The 18,917-nt window shown below is 41.7% G+C and overlaps 3 protein-coding genes across 4 annotated transcripts in view; all 3 read right to left on the bottom strand.

Annotated features, from left to right (window-relative positions):
• Positions 1 to 6,702, bottom strand: part of cpamd8 (C3 and PZP like alpha-2-macroglobulin domain containing 8) — a 43,737-nt gene extending 37,035 nt beyond the window's left edge. Inside the window, exons 1-7 of one of the 2 annotated variants that reach the window (XM_053430352.1) lie at positions 6,562 to 6,702; positions 5,853 to 6,070; positions 3,270 to 3,421; positions 2,766 to 2,788; positions 1,937 to 2,102; positions 992 to 1,044; positions 358 to 375 (exon numbers count right to left, since the gene is read on the bottom strand). In XM_053430352.1, coding sequence (XP_053286327.1) covers positions 358 to 375; positions 992 to 1,044; positions 1,937 to 2,102; positions 2,766 to 2,788; positions 3,270 to 3,421; positions 5,853 to 5,938 — 498 coding nt within the window. In that variant the 5' untranslated portion in view covers positions 5,939 to 6,070; positions 6,562 to 6,702. The remainder of the gene's footprint in view (positions 1 to 357; positions 376 to 991; positions 1,045 to 1,936; positions 2,103 to 2,765; positions 2,789 to 3,269; positions 3,422 to 5,852; positions 6,071 to 6,561) is intronic. The other variant, XM_053430353.1, reaches the window with a different exon arrangement.
• Positions 6,703 to 6,824: 122 nt separating this feature from the next.
• sac3d1 (SAC3 domain containing 1) lies at positions 6,825 to 10,669 on the bottom strand. Its single transcript, XM_053430351.1, has 4 exons — positions 10,592 to 10,669; positions 9,132 to 9,549; positions 8,429 to 8,711; positions 6,825 to 8,200 (listed from the first exon to the last, which is right to left on the bottom strand). The coding sequence occupies exons 1-4, from the start codon at positions 10,618 to 10,620 to the stop codon at positions 7,734 to 7,736; spliced, it is 1,197 nt and encodes a 398-aa protein (XP_053286326.1). The 5' UTR covers positions 10,621 to 10,669; the 3' UTR covers positions 6,825 to 7,733.
• Positions 10,670 to 13,108: 2,439 nt separating this feature from the next.
• haus8 (HAUS augmin like complex subunit 8) lies at positions 13,109 to 18,328 on the bottom strand. The gene is made up of 10 exons (XM_053430350.1): positions 18,097 to 18,328; positions 17,757 to 17,821; positions 17,134 to 17,195; positions 16,872 to 16,998; positions 16,552 to 16,662; positions 16,365 to 16,468; positions 16,047 to 16,205; positions 15,457 to 15,598; positions 14,830 to 14,971; positions 13,109 to 14,066 (listed from the first exon to the last, which is right to left on the bottom strand). Exons 1-10 carry the CDS (start codon positions 18,153 to 18,155, stop codon positions 13,940 to 13,942), a joined length of 1,098 nt encoding a protein of 365 aa, XP_053286325.1. The 5' UTR covers positions 18,156 to 18,328; the 3' UTR covers positions 13,109 to 13,939.
• Between the last annotated feature and the right edge of the window lie 589 nt (positions 18,329 to 18,917).

Below are 18,917 nucleotides of genomic sequence, written 5' to 3'. Positions count from 1 at the left end.
AATACTATCAGAGCTTTTCCTCGGGTGAGAAATACGCTGACGGTAGCTAAGAAGGTAGTAAACAAAATCACCGATGTGAACAACAACCTGTTATTCAACCCTGCAGACGTCTCAGAATGTGAGAAGAGAGACGATAAATTAGCAAGGTCAGCAAGTGCACAAGAGGGGGAGAGAGAAGAGGAGTATCTGTTGGTGTTGTTTATCCTTGCACTGTTCCATAGAGCACCCTGTTATCTAGGTGAGCTGCCTTGACTGATGCACTGTAATCTCCAACTAGTCTGGGAACTCAAATTGCCACTGTCCCCTCCCGGACACGACTCAGCCAACCCTGGGTGGTCCCTGCCAGCCTCCACTCACCAAAACATACGCCTCAATCTGCAAAAACAGAAGAGAGAGAGAGAGAGAGAGAGAGAGAGAGAGAGAGAGAAAGAGAGAGAGAGAGACAAGCACAAGATGTTATGAATTAGATTTGGAAAAAAAATAAAATCTTTAAAGTCCAGAGAGGATCCTCTGCTTCACCTCCCCACTCATTCCTTATCCAACAATCATCCATCTGTGAAAGTGAGCGCTGCCCTTTACCAGCAGCAGAACCTTTATAGCCGCAAACATCAATAAACCATCTGTCCGCACAGTTGCACAGTATATTTGGAGCCATTGCTAACATTCCAGGAGAAATCACTCTCCCTGAGCTTCTGTAAATAGGTGACTGTACATTTCTCGCTCGCTCTCAGAGAGTGCGAAGTTTCTCCGCATAATTCCACCGATTAGAGACGGAGAAGTGAGTCTCTGTGGTTAAACGATAACAGATTCAGAATTTGTAGTTTTTGCACTAAAGAGCTACATAATTACAGATTTTGACACAAATCTAAATCATTTTTTGTGGAATTTTTTTATAAATTCTTCTCACATTCATCCAGATTGATGAGTAATGTTTGCAGTGGTTTTTGAGGCATGTTCTACTTTTATTTGCACGGCATAATCTTCCATTTACCTTGTCATTTACTGGTCTCAGGTCGGGGGTGACTGTGTAGATGTTGATCAGCACTAAAGGCAGAAAAAGAACACAATGTTTACACCAGCTCAACACTTTGATGCGTTTGAACCAGATCAACACAATTGGTGCAAAGTTATGTCCCAGCCAAGAGACTGCATAATATTTACAGTAACACAAAATCACAGGGCTTATTACATCCTCCAATATAAACACAAACTATTGAACTGATTTCCACAAAACTTGTTGGTCGAAAGTGATATGGGTCAGGGAAGAAGATCAGGATTTTTTTCTTTAACATAGTAAGAAAGGGCGTTTTAGTCATTGTCACTGATTTCTTAAAGAGTGATTCATGGGTCTGAATTTAAAATATCTGTCCTGTTTAGGGGACTGATATTTATCAGAATGTAAAATTTGGTGCAGCTTGGATGCTGTGACTGTCTCTCTGACACTTTTATTGTATCATATTAAGTAGTAAATATAGGAAATATGACAAATTTCTTTGAGTTGAATCAGCTTTTGGAGCAATAACAATGTGACCAAGCGATTTCAAATGTAATAAATAAGCTGTTAAAAAGAGGTAAATTGGATGTAAATGTTGTAAAATGTATGTCCTTAAAATGCTGTTTGGTTTAATTTCCTGTTTGCTTTCTGTGGGATTAAATTTAGACACAAATGTAACTGTAATACTTTACCGGCTTTGGAAAAGTACTGATGGACTGTGGCCTTGTAAGAATGGGCATGGATATGGAGAGTGGATGTGCAGTCGTGAAGTAAAATGTTTGTTTTCTTGTAGTTATCACAGTGTCAGCCAGAGGTAAGACAGAAAGACTGTAAAAAAAGCGCGGCCACTATTTCATCTGACCTGTGTCACGGATTTCCACTAACCGATCCTCAATTCTCTGGGTTTCTACTGACTATCTAGTAGATGCATTATGTGGGAACCTTTATGTTTGGGTTTGTAGACAGGCTTGTCGGTCTGGATGAAGACAGTCGTGCCCTTGCTCTCCACCGTGACGGTGGTGTAGTTGTGGAAGATGTAGCCGCCCTCGGTGAGGTGACGGTTTCCCCATACCTTCAGGTGGGCCTGGCCTCTGAGCCCATAGGGAACCTGGTGGCACATTCACACACATGAGTGCAAACAGAGGAAGGATCGAGACGGGATTTACCAGAACCTAATTAGGTCAGTGGGGGAAAGGACTGAAGTGTTTACTCTAGATGGTTGCATTCTATCAGGAATTATTCCACCTGACTTAAGATTTAAGAATTTGTTCAAGGGAACACAAGCTACAGAACAACAAGAGAACAGCATTTAATCACCAGAGGAAGATGCCAAGCTATAACACTGCTCACTCCACATGACTTTATTTCACGAGAATGAGGGTGGAGGTTACAGGGAGGGGAGAACAGGCAGGGGGGGAGAGAGCAAGGGGGAGAGGCGGAGGGAGGCAGAGGGGAAGAATCGAGTCGTGCATACTAGATTATCTATTCCAGCCTTCGGGAGCGGCGGACCATACATGCACGTCAACAGCTGTTGCATATTATGCTGAGGCTGTTACCTTACTCCCAATGAATGAGCTGAGACAGATGTTGCATTACGAATAATGTTAGTGTTGATTTGCATGTTGCCTGAGCAATGTGCACACAGCGCTGCGAGAGCTTCTCACTACTGTGCAGCTGTCACCGCTAAACATCCCCGAGAGCAGCAGCGTGCACGTAGTGCAGGACACTGCTCAGGAAGCACCTGTAAACCAAGTGGCAGGAGCTGACTCACCTTTAGTTTGACGGTGCCTTTGTCTGAAAGAGAAACAATGAGATTATTTAATGAGGGATATTTTGCCACGTGAATATACATCTCAATTCTCCCCTATCACCAGTATGATGGTATAAATATTTGCCTGGAGGTTCTCGTCCTGGCTGAGCATGACATCCAGCTGCAGCCCATCTCCATGTCACTCTAAGGCAGAGCTAGCACTATGTATTAATGGTGCTGTCAAACAAATCCCACCCTGTATACACTAAGCGGTTGGTGGGACGAGCTATAACTGAAGCCTCCAATCATAGATGATGTGAATGGGAACTCAGGCTGGTCAGGAGCACACGGCAGGGGAAGACATTGCGTGTGTTCCTCATATGTGTGTGCCTGCGTACCTGCCTGTGTGATCTCAACTTCCTTCTGAATAAATCACACAAAGCACGGATCTCACAGCTCGACCTGTCAGTGCAAGTTTTCTCTTTCAAAAGTATAACGCGCTGTGGCTTCAGAGTTTGTTCTCACCGAGCACTGAGCCGTGGCCGTGAGCCACCGTCTGCCCCTTCACCGACAGCTGCACCTGGACGCGGGTTTCTGCCTTTGCATTGAAGATGGTGACGCTCACACTCTCCTCCACGCCGGCTCGGAACACAGAGGGTGCAGCAACCAAATAACCCCTGGAACAAGAAGGCAAGGTGGAGAGAGGAGGATGGAGAAAGCAAACAAAGGAGGGAAGGAGAGAAGAGGATATGAGGGTGAACAGAGGAGGAGAAACAAAAGGAGAGGTCAGCGGTCAGAGAAGGACATTTTACAGGAAGAGGGTAAACATATGATGGATGTGGATTTTGTTTTTTTTCCAAGATAGCATACGGATGTGGGGCACTCCGGGCAATGCTGCAGCACTTGTTGCCCAGAATTTTATTTTATAAATAGCTAAAATGTCTCACTTGTGGCAAACAGGATGCACGCACACGGCAACAGCACATACAAATAGGGACATACCACATGGATCTGTGTGGGGAGATCAGGTTTAATTGCAACAGTTACCAGGGCCACGTTACCTGTCGGCCAATGAGCTTTCTGCCCCGAGTGTTTTCTCTGGGTGGTCTGGCACCTCTGACAGAACCCTCGGTGTCTGTTTTTGAAAACTAACGACTGAGATTCCACACAGTCTCTCTGACATTTAATTGAGGGAAGGAGCCTGTCCCTGAGGTCACGGTGCAAAGGTCATTCTTTGATGATTATAAAAAAAAAAAAGTCTGGGGGAAAAAGGCCCACTTTAAGTTTTATTTGGGGGAAAGAAGAAGATGCCATCTGGCACAGAGCGGCATGTAGCTCAGGTAACAGAGGTAGAAAAATAGGAGCTCTTGAGGGGGATAGTGCTGCACAACCAGCTTAATGGAGAAGATGATAAAAGTGATCATCATTCAGGTACTTCTATTATTTGTGAGCATGAATTGATTTGACTAAAGTAAAAACCAAATCTGTTATGCCACCCACGTGTTGCAGGCGTACCTGAACCAATCTAGCTCTAAGTACCTCTGTGTTTGATCAAACCACTTCTGTCCCAGCCACACCGACTCCACTTCTTTAAGGCAAACAGGCCCCGCTCACCCGCTGAAGAACTTAACCGAAGATCACACAAATTAAGAGTGAGCAAAAGCCTCAAGCACAAACCCAATTGCATGCCTGAGAGATCAGGTGGTTGGCATTACAGCAGTTCTGCATTACAGCCAGAGGCAACTGCAGTTCCTGAGAGGGAGAGAAAGAGAGTCAGGAGAAAATCCCCCTGGAAAATAAGGCTTCGGGGGGGGAAAAAAAGGGGAAGATAATACGAGGAAATTGACTCTGTGCGTTTGATCTACAGTGGGTTTAACCAGCTCTCGGATGGGTCCGGATCAGGTGGTGGAGACCATGCTTATTTCAGTCACATGGCCCTGATGTGCTCAAGTTCTCATTGTTTTTGCCCAACTTTTGTCCCTAGCTGCTCGCTGCCTGAGAAGGATTTATGTTCTCCTTTGCAGGTGAAGTCCTTAACAGTCAGCTCTTTGCTTTTTTTTTTTTTTTTAGTTAGGTCACATGGTTTTATGTTCTTAGCCCTTTGCCCAAAATTCTCCCTTAAGCTGAGAGTTGGTTAATACATGTCAACAATGTGAGCTCTCTTTCGTAGATCAAGCATTTGTGAGTAAATTGGTATTTTGGGGGTTTATTTCCTACATTGAGCTGCATTCTTCACCTCCTTTACCCCCTTGGGCAACCTGGAAGAACTCTTCACAACTCTTCAATATTAGCAACACAACTCTCAAGGTCAGAATTAGAACAACAGCCGCACAGATGGCATGGGAGAAACTAAACTAAATCTTTTTTAATGGGCCACTGACACAACCCGTTCATTTTTGGATATAATAATATCTTTATAGTACTTATTATTTTACATTAATTAAATGACATCGGTAGGGTTCAATAACACATACAATTCTGTTAAATAAGCCATAGGTTTAGGGTAACCACTACTACCACTGTAGCAGCCATTAGCTCAATAACATGCATGATTGCTTAGCTGTCAAATAGCATGTATGACTGCTCGGTTGTCCAATAACTGTGTGGCTACTTCAATAACCTGTCTGACTGCTCACTAGACCAATAACATGTATGACTGCTCACAAGTCCAAAAGCATGTATGACTGCTCACAAGTCCAAAAGCATGTATGATTGATCACTAGTCCAAAAACATGTATGACTGCTTACTAATCTGCTCAGTAGTTCAATAACATGTTACTGGCATGATAGGTCTAAAAAAAAACATGCCGGACAATGTGTAGTGATAATACAATGTCATTACGTGCAATAGCATTAAACTCCTCACATGACAACGTGACAGACAGGGGTATGTGTTTTTATGCAGTAAATATCCCAGATCCGCTACAAAGAAGCTCCCTGCACATATCTTCATTAGATAATCGGGTTTCTGTGGCTACAGGTCAGATAATGAGAGAAATCAAACTGTATTTTCCTGCAGGTTTGGACGAGAACAGCCGCAGTGAACAGTTAGTTACACTACAGTAGCAAAGCAACTGCAGGACATGCGACACACTGGCTTCTACTTACTGTCTTTCTTGTGCACAGCCGGGGCTCACGTTGCACAGGAACAAGGTCCAGCAGAGACTCAAGGCTGTCAGAGACGAGCGCAACATGTCGTGGCCTCAGTGTGACCGAGATCCTGCGGGAACGAGGGGCTCCCGGTCCTCCGCTCTCCTGGAGGAGGCTGGATCTAAATGGGAGTTTGAACAGCACCGTGTGCGTCCGCAACTCTCTCACGTCTACGTCTCCATTGAGGTTTTGGTTGTAGGTGTGCAGCGAGAGAGAGAGAGAGAGAGAGAGTTTCAGAGTCCCGGAACCAAAGATCTGCTTTATGCAATCATCGCCAAAAAAACTAAATCAAACTTCCAAGTAAAAACTCTTTAGTGTTTGTTTTTTTCTAGAGCCCAGAGTACACAGGCAGTCCTCTCCCATGTGCCTTCTTCACCCGCCCCGGTTCCGTTCTCTCATATTTCAGCATTACAAATAGAGTAAAAGCGTCCTCCCACTGCAGCGCGCCAAAGAAAAGACTGTATCACAGTAAAGAAAAGTTGGACATGTCCGATCCTTCCTGCTGATCTCTCTCGATCCTCTGCTTCCTGCAGCAGTAGCAGCAGGTCAGCAGACGATCAGCTGCAGGCTGCGATTCATTCTCTTCAATGCCTCCTCTCTCTACACAGGGAGCATGCCTAACCCCAGTGTAAGAGGCACAGGACCCTGCAGCTCCTCACAAGTTTACCTGCACATGTCACATACTCTCTGGTTTCCTGCTTCCATCCCTGAAACAATGAGCCACCAGCTGCAGCCGGCTCCTCCTGCCCTGGAAAACAACCTCCACGTCCGCTGCTATAAGTGCAACACCACACAAACACTGTTTCTGAGCAGGATTATATCTGATTTAGCTTCTTGTTCCTCCACTAGTTGCATCACGCCCGTAATGTGGACAGACATCTGCTGCCCCCAAGTGTTGAATAAGCTATGGTGCAGGCAAACGAGTTCAAATTACAGTGGAAAAGGGCATTCTTTATTTATCATAACAATTTATTGACATAACTCTGAGGTACAGCGTATTAAGAGTGAATAAAGGCAGATGCACAGCAGTTTCCAGCATATTAACTGAAATACTGAATAAACACAGTAACATGATAAAAAACAATTCACATCTTTCAGGGCCCCAAGTGCTTTACGAGGATACAAAAAACTAAAAACATTTAGAACCAAGAGAGAACTTTTTTTTCTGACTGATGCCACTCTGTAAGTATATGGCAAATCCATGGCTCAATCAGAATCCTGTCCATAATTTTAGTCTTGGACATATATAATCTGGAGAATTTCATTGGTAAAAAATATCAACATTAAGTGTCCTCGAGAGGAGCACCAAGAATGAAATTCAACCAAAGGACAAGAGTAAAATATGGAGCACCAAATTGTGATGTTTTTTTTTTATCTGTTGCACACAATTGACAAATTTATTTGCATTTCTAACTAAGTCTGTTTCCCTCAAGCAGCCACTGCGATAGAAAGAACTCGGTTCAACTTTGAATATCTGCTAAGAACAAACTTTTAAAGGCTATAAAAGCAACATACCCCTTTGTTTTTGTAAGTTTAATCCAATTAGAACTTAACTTTGCAGAGAAATTTTATCTTGTGTGCATAAGATGCAAATAAACAAAATCGCCAATCAGGACTTTAGGGACTCCATAATAAAATACAAAATGTTTAAATCTTTTCTAGCATTGCGTTTCTTGACATTTTTAAAGATTTAACAAGGAAAAACACATGATGAAAAATCGACACATCTGAGTGTCTGAAATTTGGTTCAGCTTGATTTAATTTAAGGGGACTGTTTGACCTTAGTGGAGGTATGCACCATTCTTGTTGACACCCCCCCCCCCCCCCCCCCCCTTTGTCTCAAGCACAACCATCAATAATACTCCTGACAGTGAGGTCTCTCTGTTTCTCAGCCACTATGTTGTGATATCGTTTACAGTGCAGTTTCCCTTGTTCCGGCTCAGTGAAAGCAGTCTTGGAGAAAACCACTTGGTCGTCCTGGGTAACCTCCACCCCATAAGACAGGCAGAGCTGGACTGTGAGCGACTTGTCTAGGAACAAGAGCTGAGCTAGTCTGTGGAGAGGGAAGCGACAGTTGCGGCTGCTGTAGCCATGGCTGAATACGTGCAGCAGATCTCTACGACTTGTCACCAGGTGCCGGTGGAGCGCACAGCTCTGCAGGAAGTTCAACCTCTGTGCCAATCGGAGCAGACGCACCGGGTTTCGCTCCAGATAAGCCCGGTTGATAGACAGAGCGAGGCTGATGGCGGGGGTGCTGCGGAGCGGTTCAGGTAGCTCCATAATGTGACGCGCGGCACGAGATAAACCTGGCAGACAGGAAAAGAGAAAATGATCAGCAAGTACGGCAAACCTGGCTTCTAAACACATCTTTTAGGTAACATCCAAAAGGGACAAAGGAGTAATGAATCTGCAAGACACAAGAGGAGCAATTAATAATGATTTTGCACTTGCATTTTTATTAAATGCCTGAACAAACATTTAAATATACCAATGCAAAAAACCCTGTTAAGCATTTAACTTTGCATATAACTAACCCAAGTTGTAGAGAAGACCAAGAGCTTGAAACTCCTCCTGGTTCGGATGCTGTTCTGTTCCTGCTTTGTAGCAATCCAGCAGCCAGCTTAGATTCTCCTGTAAGTGTGTGTCGTTGATACGTGGGTCGTAGAGACGCAGCGGCTCCCCACAAAGACGGTAAGAGGCATAGACGAGGAAACGCACCGTTCGCTCTAAAATTAACACACAGTCCGAACCAGCCACCCGCTGGATGATCATGTCCTGCTTCACACCACGCAGCCGATCAAAAACAAAGCCGTACACCTAAAAGATGAAAATGATTTAAGATAAGAAAAGGATCTATGATTGTCATTTCAATATTGCAATAAAAAATTTACTACCGCAAAATCAACTGTACAGATTTTAGATTTCAGGACATTTTAACCACACATTCAGAGTTCTACAGATTTCCCTCCAACATATTTTGCAGATTGCAACACAGGGAAAGATTGGATGACACATAGCCCATTGTGAGTTTTATGTGTTAAAACGTCTCCACTAGGTTCATGATGTTTTGGCAGAGGCTTACATCAAGCTGTTTTGGAAAACTGCCTGTAAACTCAGTTTCAGTGAAGTTTCTACTGTTAGAAAAGGTTTGTAAATGATGGCAAACTTTTGGACACCATGTAAACAATTGAATCAATATAGGTGACGATACTAAACTGATGTGTAAATACTACTAGCCTCAGTCCATGGATGCAGATTGGTGGAAGCAGCGATGTCATCGATAAGGTAACAAACAGTTTTCAGCAACACAGCAGGTGGACGGAGGTCAGTGGGGGTTGTTGCATCTTTCCCAGCTGCTGGTCTGGAATACTCCTTGACAGCGCGTAAGGGGTCTCCACAGGGCGGACGGTTTGTTTCTGTACCTGCTAAAATCTCGAAACGGTGCAGGCAGTTCTGTGCCTCACGAACCTGCAGCTCATGAGCAGGGCACATGGTCTGGCAGGTGCCCCTGGGCGCTGTCTCTTTCCCCTGCGGCTCATGTCTCTCGCCCCCCTCCTCCTGTCTCACCCAGGCTTTGTCCGGGCCTCGCCGTTGCTCCTGGTTCCTCGGCCTCCACTCTCCTCCTGTCGGTGCATCCCTCCTCTGGGAGTGAGAGCTGTTTGAGGAGGTTAAGAAGTAGATGAATGTGATTAAACAACACACAGATCTACATTATGAAAGGGAAGACCACCAGCTTATCTTATTTTGGTCCTCATCAAACCTGGGGTCTTTCCGTGTTAACCATCACAGATATCAATGAAAGTTGTCATGCTCGTTGGGTCAATTTCATGTATCTCTGATCATAATTAAGGGAGATATGATAACAAAGCTGCATTTTTGTTGGGGGGTCTCCACATAGAGAAATGGCCCTCATATTATTTAAAGCTCTAGTCCAGCTCCACATTTGTCTTACCAGTATGTTAAACAATAACGGCATTATGAGTGATTTAACTGAATGTTGAATTAGAAAAGAACAATTTATAGATAAATAGTTCCAATGTTAGCTTATAATGTCATCAAGATCTTTGGATTTTGAGTTGCTCCTGAGATTTCATCACTCATCTGAAGTGTCACCATATCAAGGTTGTGTACAAGGTGGTTGAACAACAGATAATGATCAGTGTATGGTCAAACACACAGAAACCATCTATGCACCCCTTTGTTATTGTTTCCAGGATAGTGGGATACTCAAACATTTAAGCGTAACAGTGACATGTCTGTGTTCAGGACAGTTTTTAACTCTAAAACCCTAAAAGGACATTCTTTTAATAGTTCATTTAAATTGCTCTGAAAAACATGAGATCCTAAGCTAACGAAATCCCTGTGGAATTGAGCTAAAACAGCTAATTATAAGTCTGTCGTGCTTGGTTAGTAGCTTCCTCATTGGCAGCCGTTAGCATTACATGTATCGTGTAGTATGTGGAGGTGTATAGTGATGCTAACCACCTAGCTACCGTTCATGTCCAACCATTAGCCAGCAACGACAGTTAGCTAGCCAGCTAACAAAGACAGAAAACACGTGTATGCCGCTTCCTCCAAATCAGGCTACGCAGGTTGCAGTACGCCAACTGCCACCATGTGATATAACTACTGACATAGAGGAGAATTTTCTACTAAAAGTCCAGTTAACGCAAGGTAAAACTTATGTTTGTACTCACAAGCGACGAGGCGCTCTCCTGCGGTTCATTGGACCTTCAGGCAGGTCGTCACTTTCGTGCGTCGTCCAATAATAAGGAGCCCTTGTTGTTTTGATGCGACGTCATATCCGGAACTGTTTATCAACGAGCCCTTTATTAGGAAATGAAGCAGCAAAGATCCAGGGATTTGTTGTTGTTGTAGATTCGTGCAGTAGTCAGGCTTCACCATGTCTGTGCATGAAGTGGATGTCAACCTGAGAAGCTAAACTTGAACGAGGACATCCAGAGGGGGACAGAGAGACGGCTCACCCCTAAAGTAAAAGTTCAGGAGGCCGGAAGTTTGATTTAATTAATGAGTAATGAGTGACCCTTACTGAGGGGCGGTTCCTGGTACAGTCGACATAGGCGGTTGCCTATGCCCCCCCCCCGAGACCCCTTGAACACTTTCACATTGACCGATCTTCATAAAAATCTAAATTAAATTAAATATAAAAAAAATTAAATTGAAATTAAATTAAAAATTAAAAATTTTAATTCAATTTAAAAAAAAAAAAAAACTGCGCACGCACATCCTGCGCATATGCCCACTGCGCACATTCTGCTCAGAAGCCCATTGCGCACATCTTGCGCAGTTGTCTACTGCGCACATTCTGCGCAGAAGCCCATTGCGCACATTCTGCGCAGAAGCCCATTGCGCACAAGCTGCGCAGAAGCCCATTGCGCACATTCTGCGCAGAAGCCCATTGCGCACATTCTGTGCAGAAGCTCATTGAGCAGGAATAACGCACGCAGTTTCTTATTTTTTTTAAATTTAATTTAATTTTATTAAATAAAATTGGTCTGTCTAGGCCACACCGCCTGCTGACTCCCTTTCCGAACTAATCACATAAAGAAGATGGACAAATTATCGTGTGTGTGTCCCCGTGTCATTCTATGATACACACTTCAGCGAAAATATTTTCTACTCTTCTACAGCCTATCTTAAAAGTTACTTTTAGATTTTTAGATTTTAGATACTGGATGATTTAACATGCTTTAAAAAACTATTGTTAGAGAATAACCCAGCAGAAGCCTTGTCTGCTGCTTGTTTCCATGTGATGTCCTCAGGCTGCCCCCTGCTGGCTGCTGGGTTCCTCTGCACTCCAGCTGTTGTCCTGAATGAGCTTTGCTAATGAAAGAATACTGCATGGTCACATGCAGTATGCGTTGAGAGCACAGCATCCTGGTTTAAATGCAGAGTTGGGCAAGTTACTGAAAATTTGTACTTAGTTACAGTTACTAGTTACTTCTTTTAAAAGTAATCGAATTACTTCACCAGTTACTGTATATCAAAAGTAATTAGTTACTAGGCAAAGTAACTTTTAAGTTACTTCTGTTATTTTATTGTGAAAATGTTTTATTGTGAAAATGTTACATGATTTTATTTTGAAACGGTTCCGGTAGAGTCGCGGACATCCTGTGATGACTACAACGGCGCTAGGTTTATGTTTTTAGCAACCCTCCGAAGAAGCACAATGTCTTACGGTGTCCACGGTTGTTTTAAGGTGTTTCTAAGTTGTTCAAAGTTGTATTAAGGTGTACGGTGTTACAAGGACGGCTCAAATAAACGACCAGAACATCAGTTTAAGTCTCGACCATCTTTCGGGGATCTGCTTCACTTGTCTTCTTGTCTGCAAGTGTTCAGTTTTCTCAAAAGAGAGTAACGCGAGTAACGAACTCATTTAAATTTCAGATATTGTAACTGCGCTACTTGATTTAAAAAAAATACTTCGTTACATGCTCGTTACCGCTAAAAGTAGTGGAATTACAGTTACGCGTTACTTTGTAGCGCGTTACTCCCAACACTGTTTAAATGTCAACACATCTCCTTTGGTACTCTGTGTGCAACAAGCATAATGTGTCAGGGTGAAGAATTTAGATAAACCATTAATATTAGAAGAGAATTTCCTTCTCAAACAGAGAAACTGTCTCTGTTTACACCTTAATCCTAATATAGCTTAAAAACCCAAAGCAAAGAATTAAATCATTTCAACATGCATCTGTAGAAATTCAATTATCTGAAATAGTTTAAATAAAACATGCACTTGTCAAAGTGTAGGTGTGCTATGTCTTGAAAAACAGCTTCAGATTCCTATCACTTGTCTATGCACATGTACTAACTTTCTGGAGGCCATGTATGAATTATGAAATGTGAGAATGGATTTAAAAAAAGAACTGAACTTGTGTACAGTGTATTGTATATGGGTGCATCATTGTCAGCTGTAAAGCCAGTTACAGTTTATAAGTAGGGTCTTATCAAAAAGTAATTTCAAGTAAAGTTGAAAAAAATAATGAAATCAAACTATTCACACAATGTGCTTCCTGCCAATATCAACAAACAGCTCCAGAAGGTTTTGAGGTACGACCAGACACTCTGAAGGGACACAAAATGGAGGGAAAGTCCAAAGGAAGCGGAGAAACAACACATCAAGGCATAGCATGAGAGATGGATGGACTTAATAGTCCAATAAAACCAAGCAGAAGTCTACTGCGCGCACCTTTCGTTATTTAAAAAAATTTTTTTTAAATATTTTTTGTAATAATTTTTTTTAATTCATTTTTTTATTATTGTTTTTAATATATATATATTTTTATCAATAGAAATATAAGATCAATACTTGTCTATGTAGTGCTTATGCGTTGTGCAAATACAGCGACTGAGTATAACACATAATTGATCAACTGCAGGTTGTATAATGTTTTGCTGTTTCATTAAGTGTTTGTCATTCTCTTCACCAGGAAGAGTTAAAAACCCAGACCCACGCTTAGGAATAAAAATCCATCTTTAAACTTGAAGTAACAACAATGTGACATTTATCTTGATGCAGGTTTTGGCCATATCACCCAACCCAATGCCGAACCATTTAGAAACACATTTAGCTTCCTTACTTTGTAAATGTATTATTTGTTTGTCTTTCCTTGTGTCTATATTGTATCTTTACTTATTTTGACTTTAAGTTACATGTCTATTTTTACTCTGCCGTTTTGCTACTGAGGATTGAAAAGTAATAATCCAAATTTTACATCAAACGTGTTACGCAGAGGTTTTATTCTGAAAAGCCCTCATCGGACGTCTGAGCTCAGTGACGCTGCTCTGTCCGTCTCTCCAAATGAGTGAAAAGCCCAGGGGCCGTGACAAATTTTGAAAGCGGAGCCATCCGCCCTGCAGCTCAGCTAGAGGTTAGCTAACCCTAGCCTTCATATTTACATTTACAAATTCATAATACAGCACACAAAAACATTTGACAGTACACAATGTCACGAATGTCACAAAGGGAATTGGGGTTATCAAAGTGCATTTGCTATGTATCCCATGCTGTGTGGCATCTGTCACTGTTTGGGGCAGTAGAGCTCGTGGGTTCTTGCAGGACCGAGCTGCTCTTCCTCCACGGCCTGCTGGACGAGGATTGTATGTCGACCGGCTGATGAAGACAGCTCCAGCAGCTCTGAAAATGCACTGGATAAAAAAGGATGCAACAGCAATGTGTGAGTACAGGTGTTATCCAACCTTAGGTTCTACTGAGTAAATGGCTGTGTTCAATTCTTTACAAATAAATGTACTTATTTTCCAGCCACAAAAATACTATATTTAGCTATTAAATGAAAACTTATTTAATGGCAGTCAAAACAAAGCACTTCTAGCATTCATGTTACTGAGTGTTTATATTGTAATACCCATATATCTGTGTTTATTATTGGCTCAAGGGAGCCCTCCCTTAGAGGTAGTAGCTCAATGCCCCTGCCAGTTTATGAGACGGCCCCAAGGTTAATTTCACAGTGCAGCCCTCTGTACAGATTGTATGTAATACTGTGTGTGTTTCCACTATATGAACACATGTGCACTGTAAGTCCCAGAAATGTTAACCACATATCATAAGAAGTGTTATGAGTGGTTCGCTGATATGTTCAAATAAAGGCATGTTACACTTTCTCAGTTAGCTTATGAGAGACGGGCCAGGAGGTGCTCGGTGGCAGTTGCCTATTACAAGCCAACTGCATAATTAACCAGTACATTTTCTATTCCTGATAAGATAATACATGGCGGCATAATGTTCTTCATTACCAAAGCAGACCAAGGAATTGTTAGAACCAGCCAGTTAAAGCAAAGTGTTGCTGAGTCACACAAACAGGGAAATCCTCTGTGACCTAACAAAAGAGCTATGAATCAAAACAATAACAAGGGAGGCCATGTATATACAGCATCCTCTATATATTCTTACCCTGAAAGCTGCTGGCTGATGCCGTTTGATGTCATTTTGATGTTCCTGAGGCACTCAAGAGAGGTGCTGTTGTCCTTATAATCTCCCTCTGTACAGCCCAGCAACAGCTGCTCACTCTCCTTCAGGCAAACCTCAGCTTTATCTATAATGGGTAGATACAGGACAAAAGGATTATCATAACATTTAGAATAAGTTCATAACACATCACATATGTATTGTTACTCACACTGGTTAGGTCACATGGAATAATACTAATAAATAAGATCAATTTCAATCAGCACATGAAACAAATTGTCAGAATACAGAAGCGCATTGTTTAAAAGTGAAAAAACAATATCTAAACATTAAGGTGACCGATAGGACACCAGTATCTGCCAAAGTGACAATAGCACAGGGTATTTAACACACTGTTTTTGTAGTGTATTGTATTTTGGGGTTTATGCTCCTTTCAGCTGTTTGAAGAGAACATGACTAGGTTGAAAAAATGTGCTACATTAACATACACCAATTTCTTTACCAATGTTAAAATAATCTCCAATTTGTTGGTAATTTTTTTGTGCTATTCACAATGTGTTTTTGTCACTACAGCTTTTAACTTTTTAATCTTTTAAACAACGTCACTACAACCTAGAAATTCCCTTCGGTCTCCATCGATGTAGAAGTTCTTGACAGGCAGCTCATGTCTGGTGGTGTCAACAGCGGTTGCAAAAGAGTTGTAGTGCTCTGTGAACTGCTGAGCAGCTTCTGCCACAGGAGTCAGTGCAGCAATCTGTGATGGAAAGTGATAACATTAGAAGGATTAGAATCCTATATTCATAGAGTTTATACCAAAACACTGATCTTTACATTAAAAAAAACTATACACAGTATAATAACAATTCACCCGCTGTTTATTATCAATCAGCAAAGTCGTGACCCAAGAAGCCTCAATAGGAGTATGACAATGTAGCAAAGTGTCTCCAGCAATAAATACAGTTATAGTATTAAGACACGCTGCCGTACAGATGGACTCATATTTATATTACAAGCAAAATCATGATTTATAGCAACAAGACACTTCTGAAGTAGGTTCCAAATTCAGCAATGATGAGTATAATGATTATTGCTGGTTGACAAAAATGTGAGATTCTCTGTATGTCTTTCATTACAACTCACAATATAGTTTAATGTAACACAATGAAAAAGTCAGTGGTGTACAAAGGAAAAGGTTTCTTGACCTGCAAATCCAGCAGCTCATTCATCAGCCTGTTCTTCTCTGCGAGTAGGTACTGGCGCTTCTTCTCATGGACGTCTTTATGCAGCGCCTCGTCTTCCTCCATTATCTGCAGGATCTTTGCCTCTGCCTCAGCCTTGAGTTTTGCAGTATTGCTCTCCATCTTTAAGTCAAACATCAAAAAGACAGAAGCAGATCAGTCACAGCATGGGACACAAGATAAAGATCTTTATTCCCCGTGGAATAGTGGTCTTACTTAAAATGTCATTGTACACTGACTTAAGCAGATAGGTTGAAAACAGTTTATACATGACTGATTCACCTTAGCTGTGAGGTAGGCCAGTCGTAACGTTTGCAACTCAATGTCCCTCTTCTCCTCTTCTGGGTGTCTCTCGGGTTCTGCTGCTTTTTCCATCACTGTTTTCTCTTCGATAAGAGAGACATTTGAAAGAAAACTTATTGGATTGTCCCATTTTTTATTGAAATTTAAAGGGTTGAAATCGGTTTACCTTTAATGACTGAAATATCAAACTCTGGTCGAAAGCAGGGTCCAGCTGAGAAAGTAGACTGTAGAATACTTTCCCCGAGTAGCGACGGTTCCGTTTCCCGTGACATGATGGCTATAAAACAGAGGAATATGCAAATGTTATCTATATCATAAAGATAATCTCATAGTCCCAAAACTAAGAGGAAACATGTCGTCAGAAAAAGAACTATGCACTTCTGAACGAATCATATAATACACCTTTACACATACAAAAGACATTCTTTAAAGCAGTGTACGCGTTATAAAATGTATGTATACAAATTCATAATTATTACCACTTACATGTTGCAAGAGCCTGTGGGGCCATGGAGCGCCTTGGTGACACGCCCAGCTTTGGTCTGACACCACTGGGTTTAGGTGAGATAGGCCTCAGTGGCCCGGCAATAGACTCGTTGGTCAGCGAGTTACTCTGTCAATGGTTAGAAGATTATTTGATAATGCACAGATGTGTATCATGTACGACAGCGCCAAACTAAGAGGGATTATTCACTTGATCTGCATATGAACAGGTCATACAGACAAAAAAAATAAAGAGAAGCAATACCTTCGAAAGTGATGACTTCTCAGCAGACTGCATATATCGAGACTTGACTATCGTTCCACTTGCTAAAGTTTGATGAAGAAATTTGGACAGTAACAGACAAAAAGAAACAGCATTAAAATTGATAAAGCTCTGTTATGATACATTGAGTAAATATGTCATGTCTCATGTGAGCTAGAAACGCCCCTTTAATGGAAATAAAAACATGCAACATGTGAACATTTTCCCAGTGAAATTATTTTCCAACTCCACCGTTGTGTTTTTAAGTTGGAGGGGGAGAGTAACCAAAATGTTCCTGTACCACAGTTCTGTAATCCTACAGTATATCACAATACCAGATCGTAGACGTGTATCGTGGTTTTGAGAACACTTCCTTTGCATCCCAAGCACATTTACAACAAATCTGAGGCAAAGTTACAACATAGAGCAATTGAAACATCATAATTAACACAGTTCAAGCTGAGTTTATTTATGAGTGTCACTATGAAGTCGTTTTGAAGAGGAGTCGTGGAGAGATTTAAGAAATCCTGGGATGTGTGTCATATCTGAAAGGTGGCAGCATTATCAAAACTTATTCAACTAATCGACAATCTCAGAAAACCAATGAGGTTAAAACAAATACTTACTCTTCACACTTTTCCTAGCGTTTCCGCTGTTGTTGGTTTTATTCGCATTGCTCCCACTTTTCGAACTGGAACAGAAACAAAACGGTCGCACTGTTAGAAAACGAGCCGACCGAATGCTAAGCTAACATGTAAGCATTGCTTCCTGTAATTTACAGGACAGGCTACGTGTTCACCAGTTATATAAGGGGACTTTACTGCTAATTAAAAACAGTACAACCTATCGTTTTAACTAAAATGACACAGCCTTGCTGACGTTTCTCCATATGAACTTCTCCTAAAGTGAAACTGACCACAAATCTACAAGGCACTCGCTTTAAAGAAGGATACATCAAATGACTACCTTAAAGCGTCAGTGCTTTTTAAAGCACTTGGTGCTATTGTTGCTCTTCTCGACGCCATAATGTTTTGGAGCAGAGTACGATGGAGAGAAGGAAACTTGTCCTGAAGCTACATCTTCATGAGATGCGCTTCTTTCTGCTGCTTAGAGACAAACACAGGACGGAGTGGTTTGAGAAAGACCCGCCTGTACGCCAGTTTAGTCAGCCCCCAGAAACATACAGTGATGCAATGGTTCCGCTCTTCTTCTTTCTCTTCTCTGCGCTTGTGTGTCAGACTGCAAATGTTGAAGGTGAATGCTGACATCTAGTGTAGTGGAGTGTGTACTGTCCCATTCATACATTAAGTTATACATAAACAAACAAATGAATAAATGATGAATACTATTATTTCCCATACAACTTTAAATCAATTCCAGTCTGCTGAACTGATTATTTATTAATGAAAAGCAGCAGTTTGAATACATCCCATACTGTATTATCTGATCAGTCTATGTAGGGATACGGTACAGGGATTGTATTTATATAGAGAATCTCTATTCTTGAGGAGCATTCAAAGTGCTTTACAGTACAGTTTGCCATTCACCCATTCACACACACATTCATACAGTGCACGTATGAGGGGTTCAGCATATTGTCCAAGGACACTTTGTCATGCAGATATCTAGTATCTAGATATATAGATAGTCAATTCGATTTTAGCTTCACATGTCATATTTTCTCCTGCAGTAATCTCTTTTTAATCATCCAAGTTGTAAACAAAGTAGACAAATGCATGTGGGGGCTCTCGGATATACGCACAGCGGTTGGATCCTGTTGTACAGTT

The sequence above is a fragment of the Pleuronectes platessa genome, chromosome 9, assembly GCF_947347685.1.
Source record: "Pleuronectes platessa chromosome 9, fPlePla1.1, whole genome shotgun sequence".
Taxonomy (NCBI): Eukaryota; Metazoa; Chordata; class Actinopteri; order Pleuronectiformes; family Pleuronectidae; genus Pleuronectes; species Pleuronectes platessa.
The sequence above is the reverse complement of the archived record's forward strand: the minus strand, read 5'-3'. Positions and strand labels throughout refer to the sequence as shown.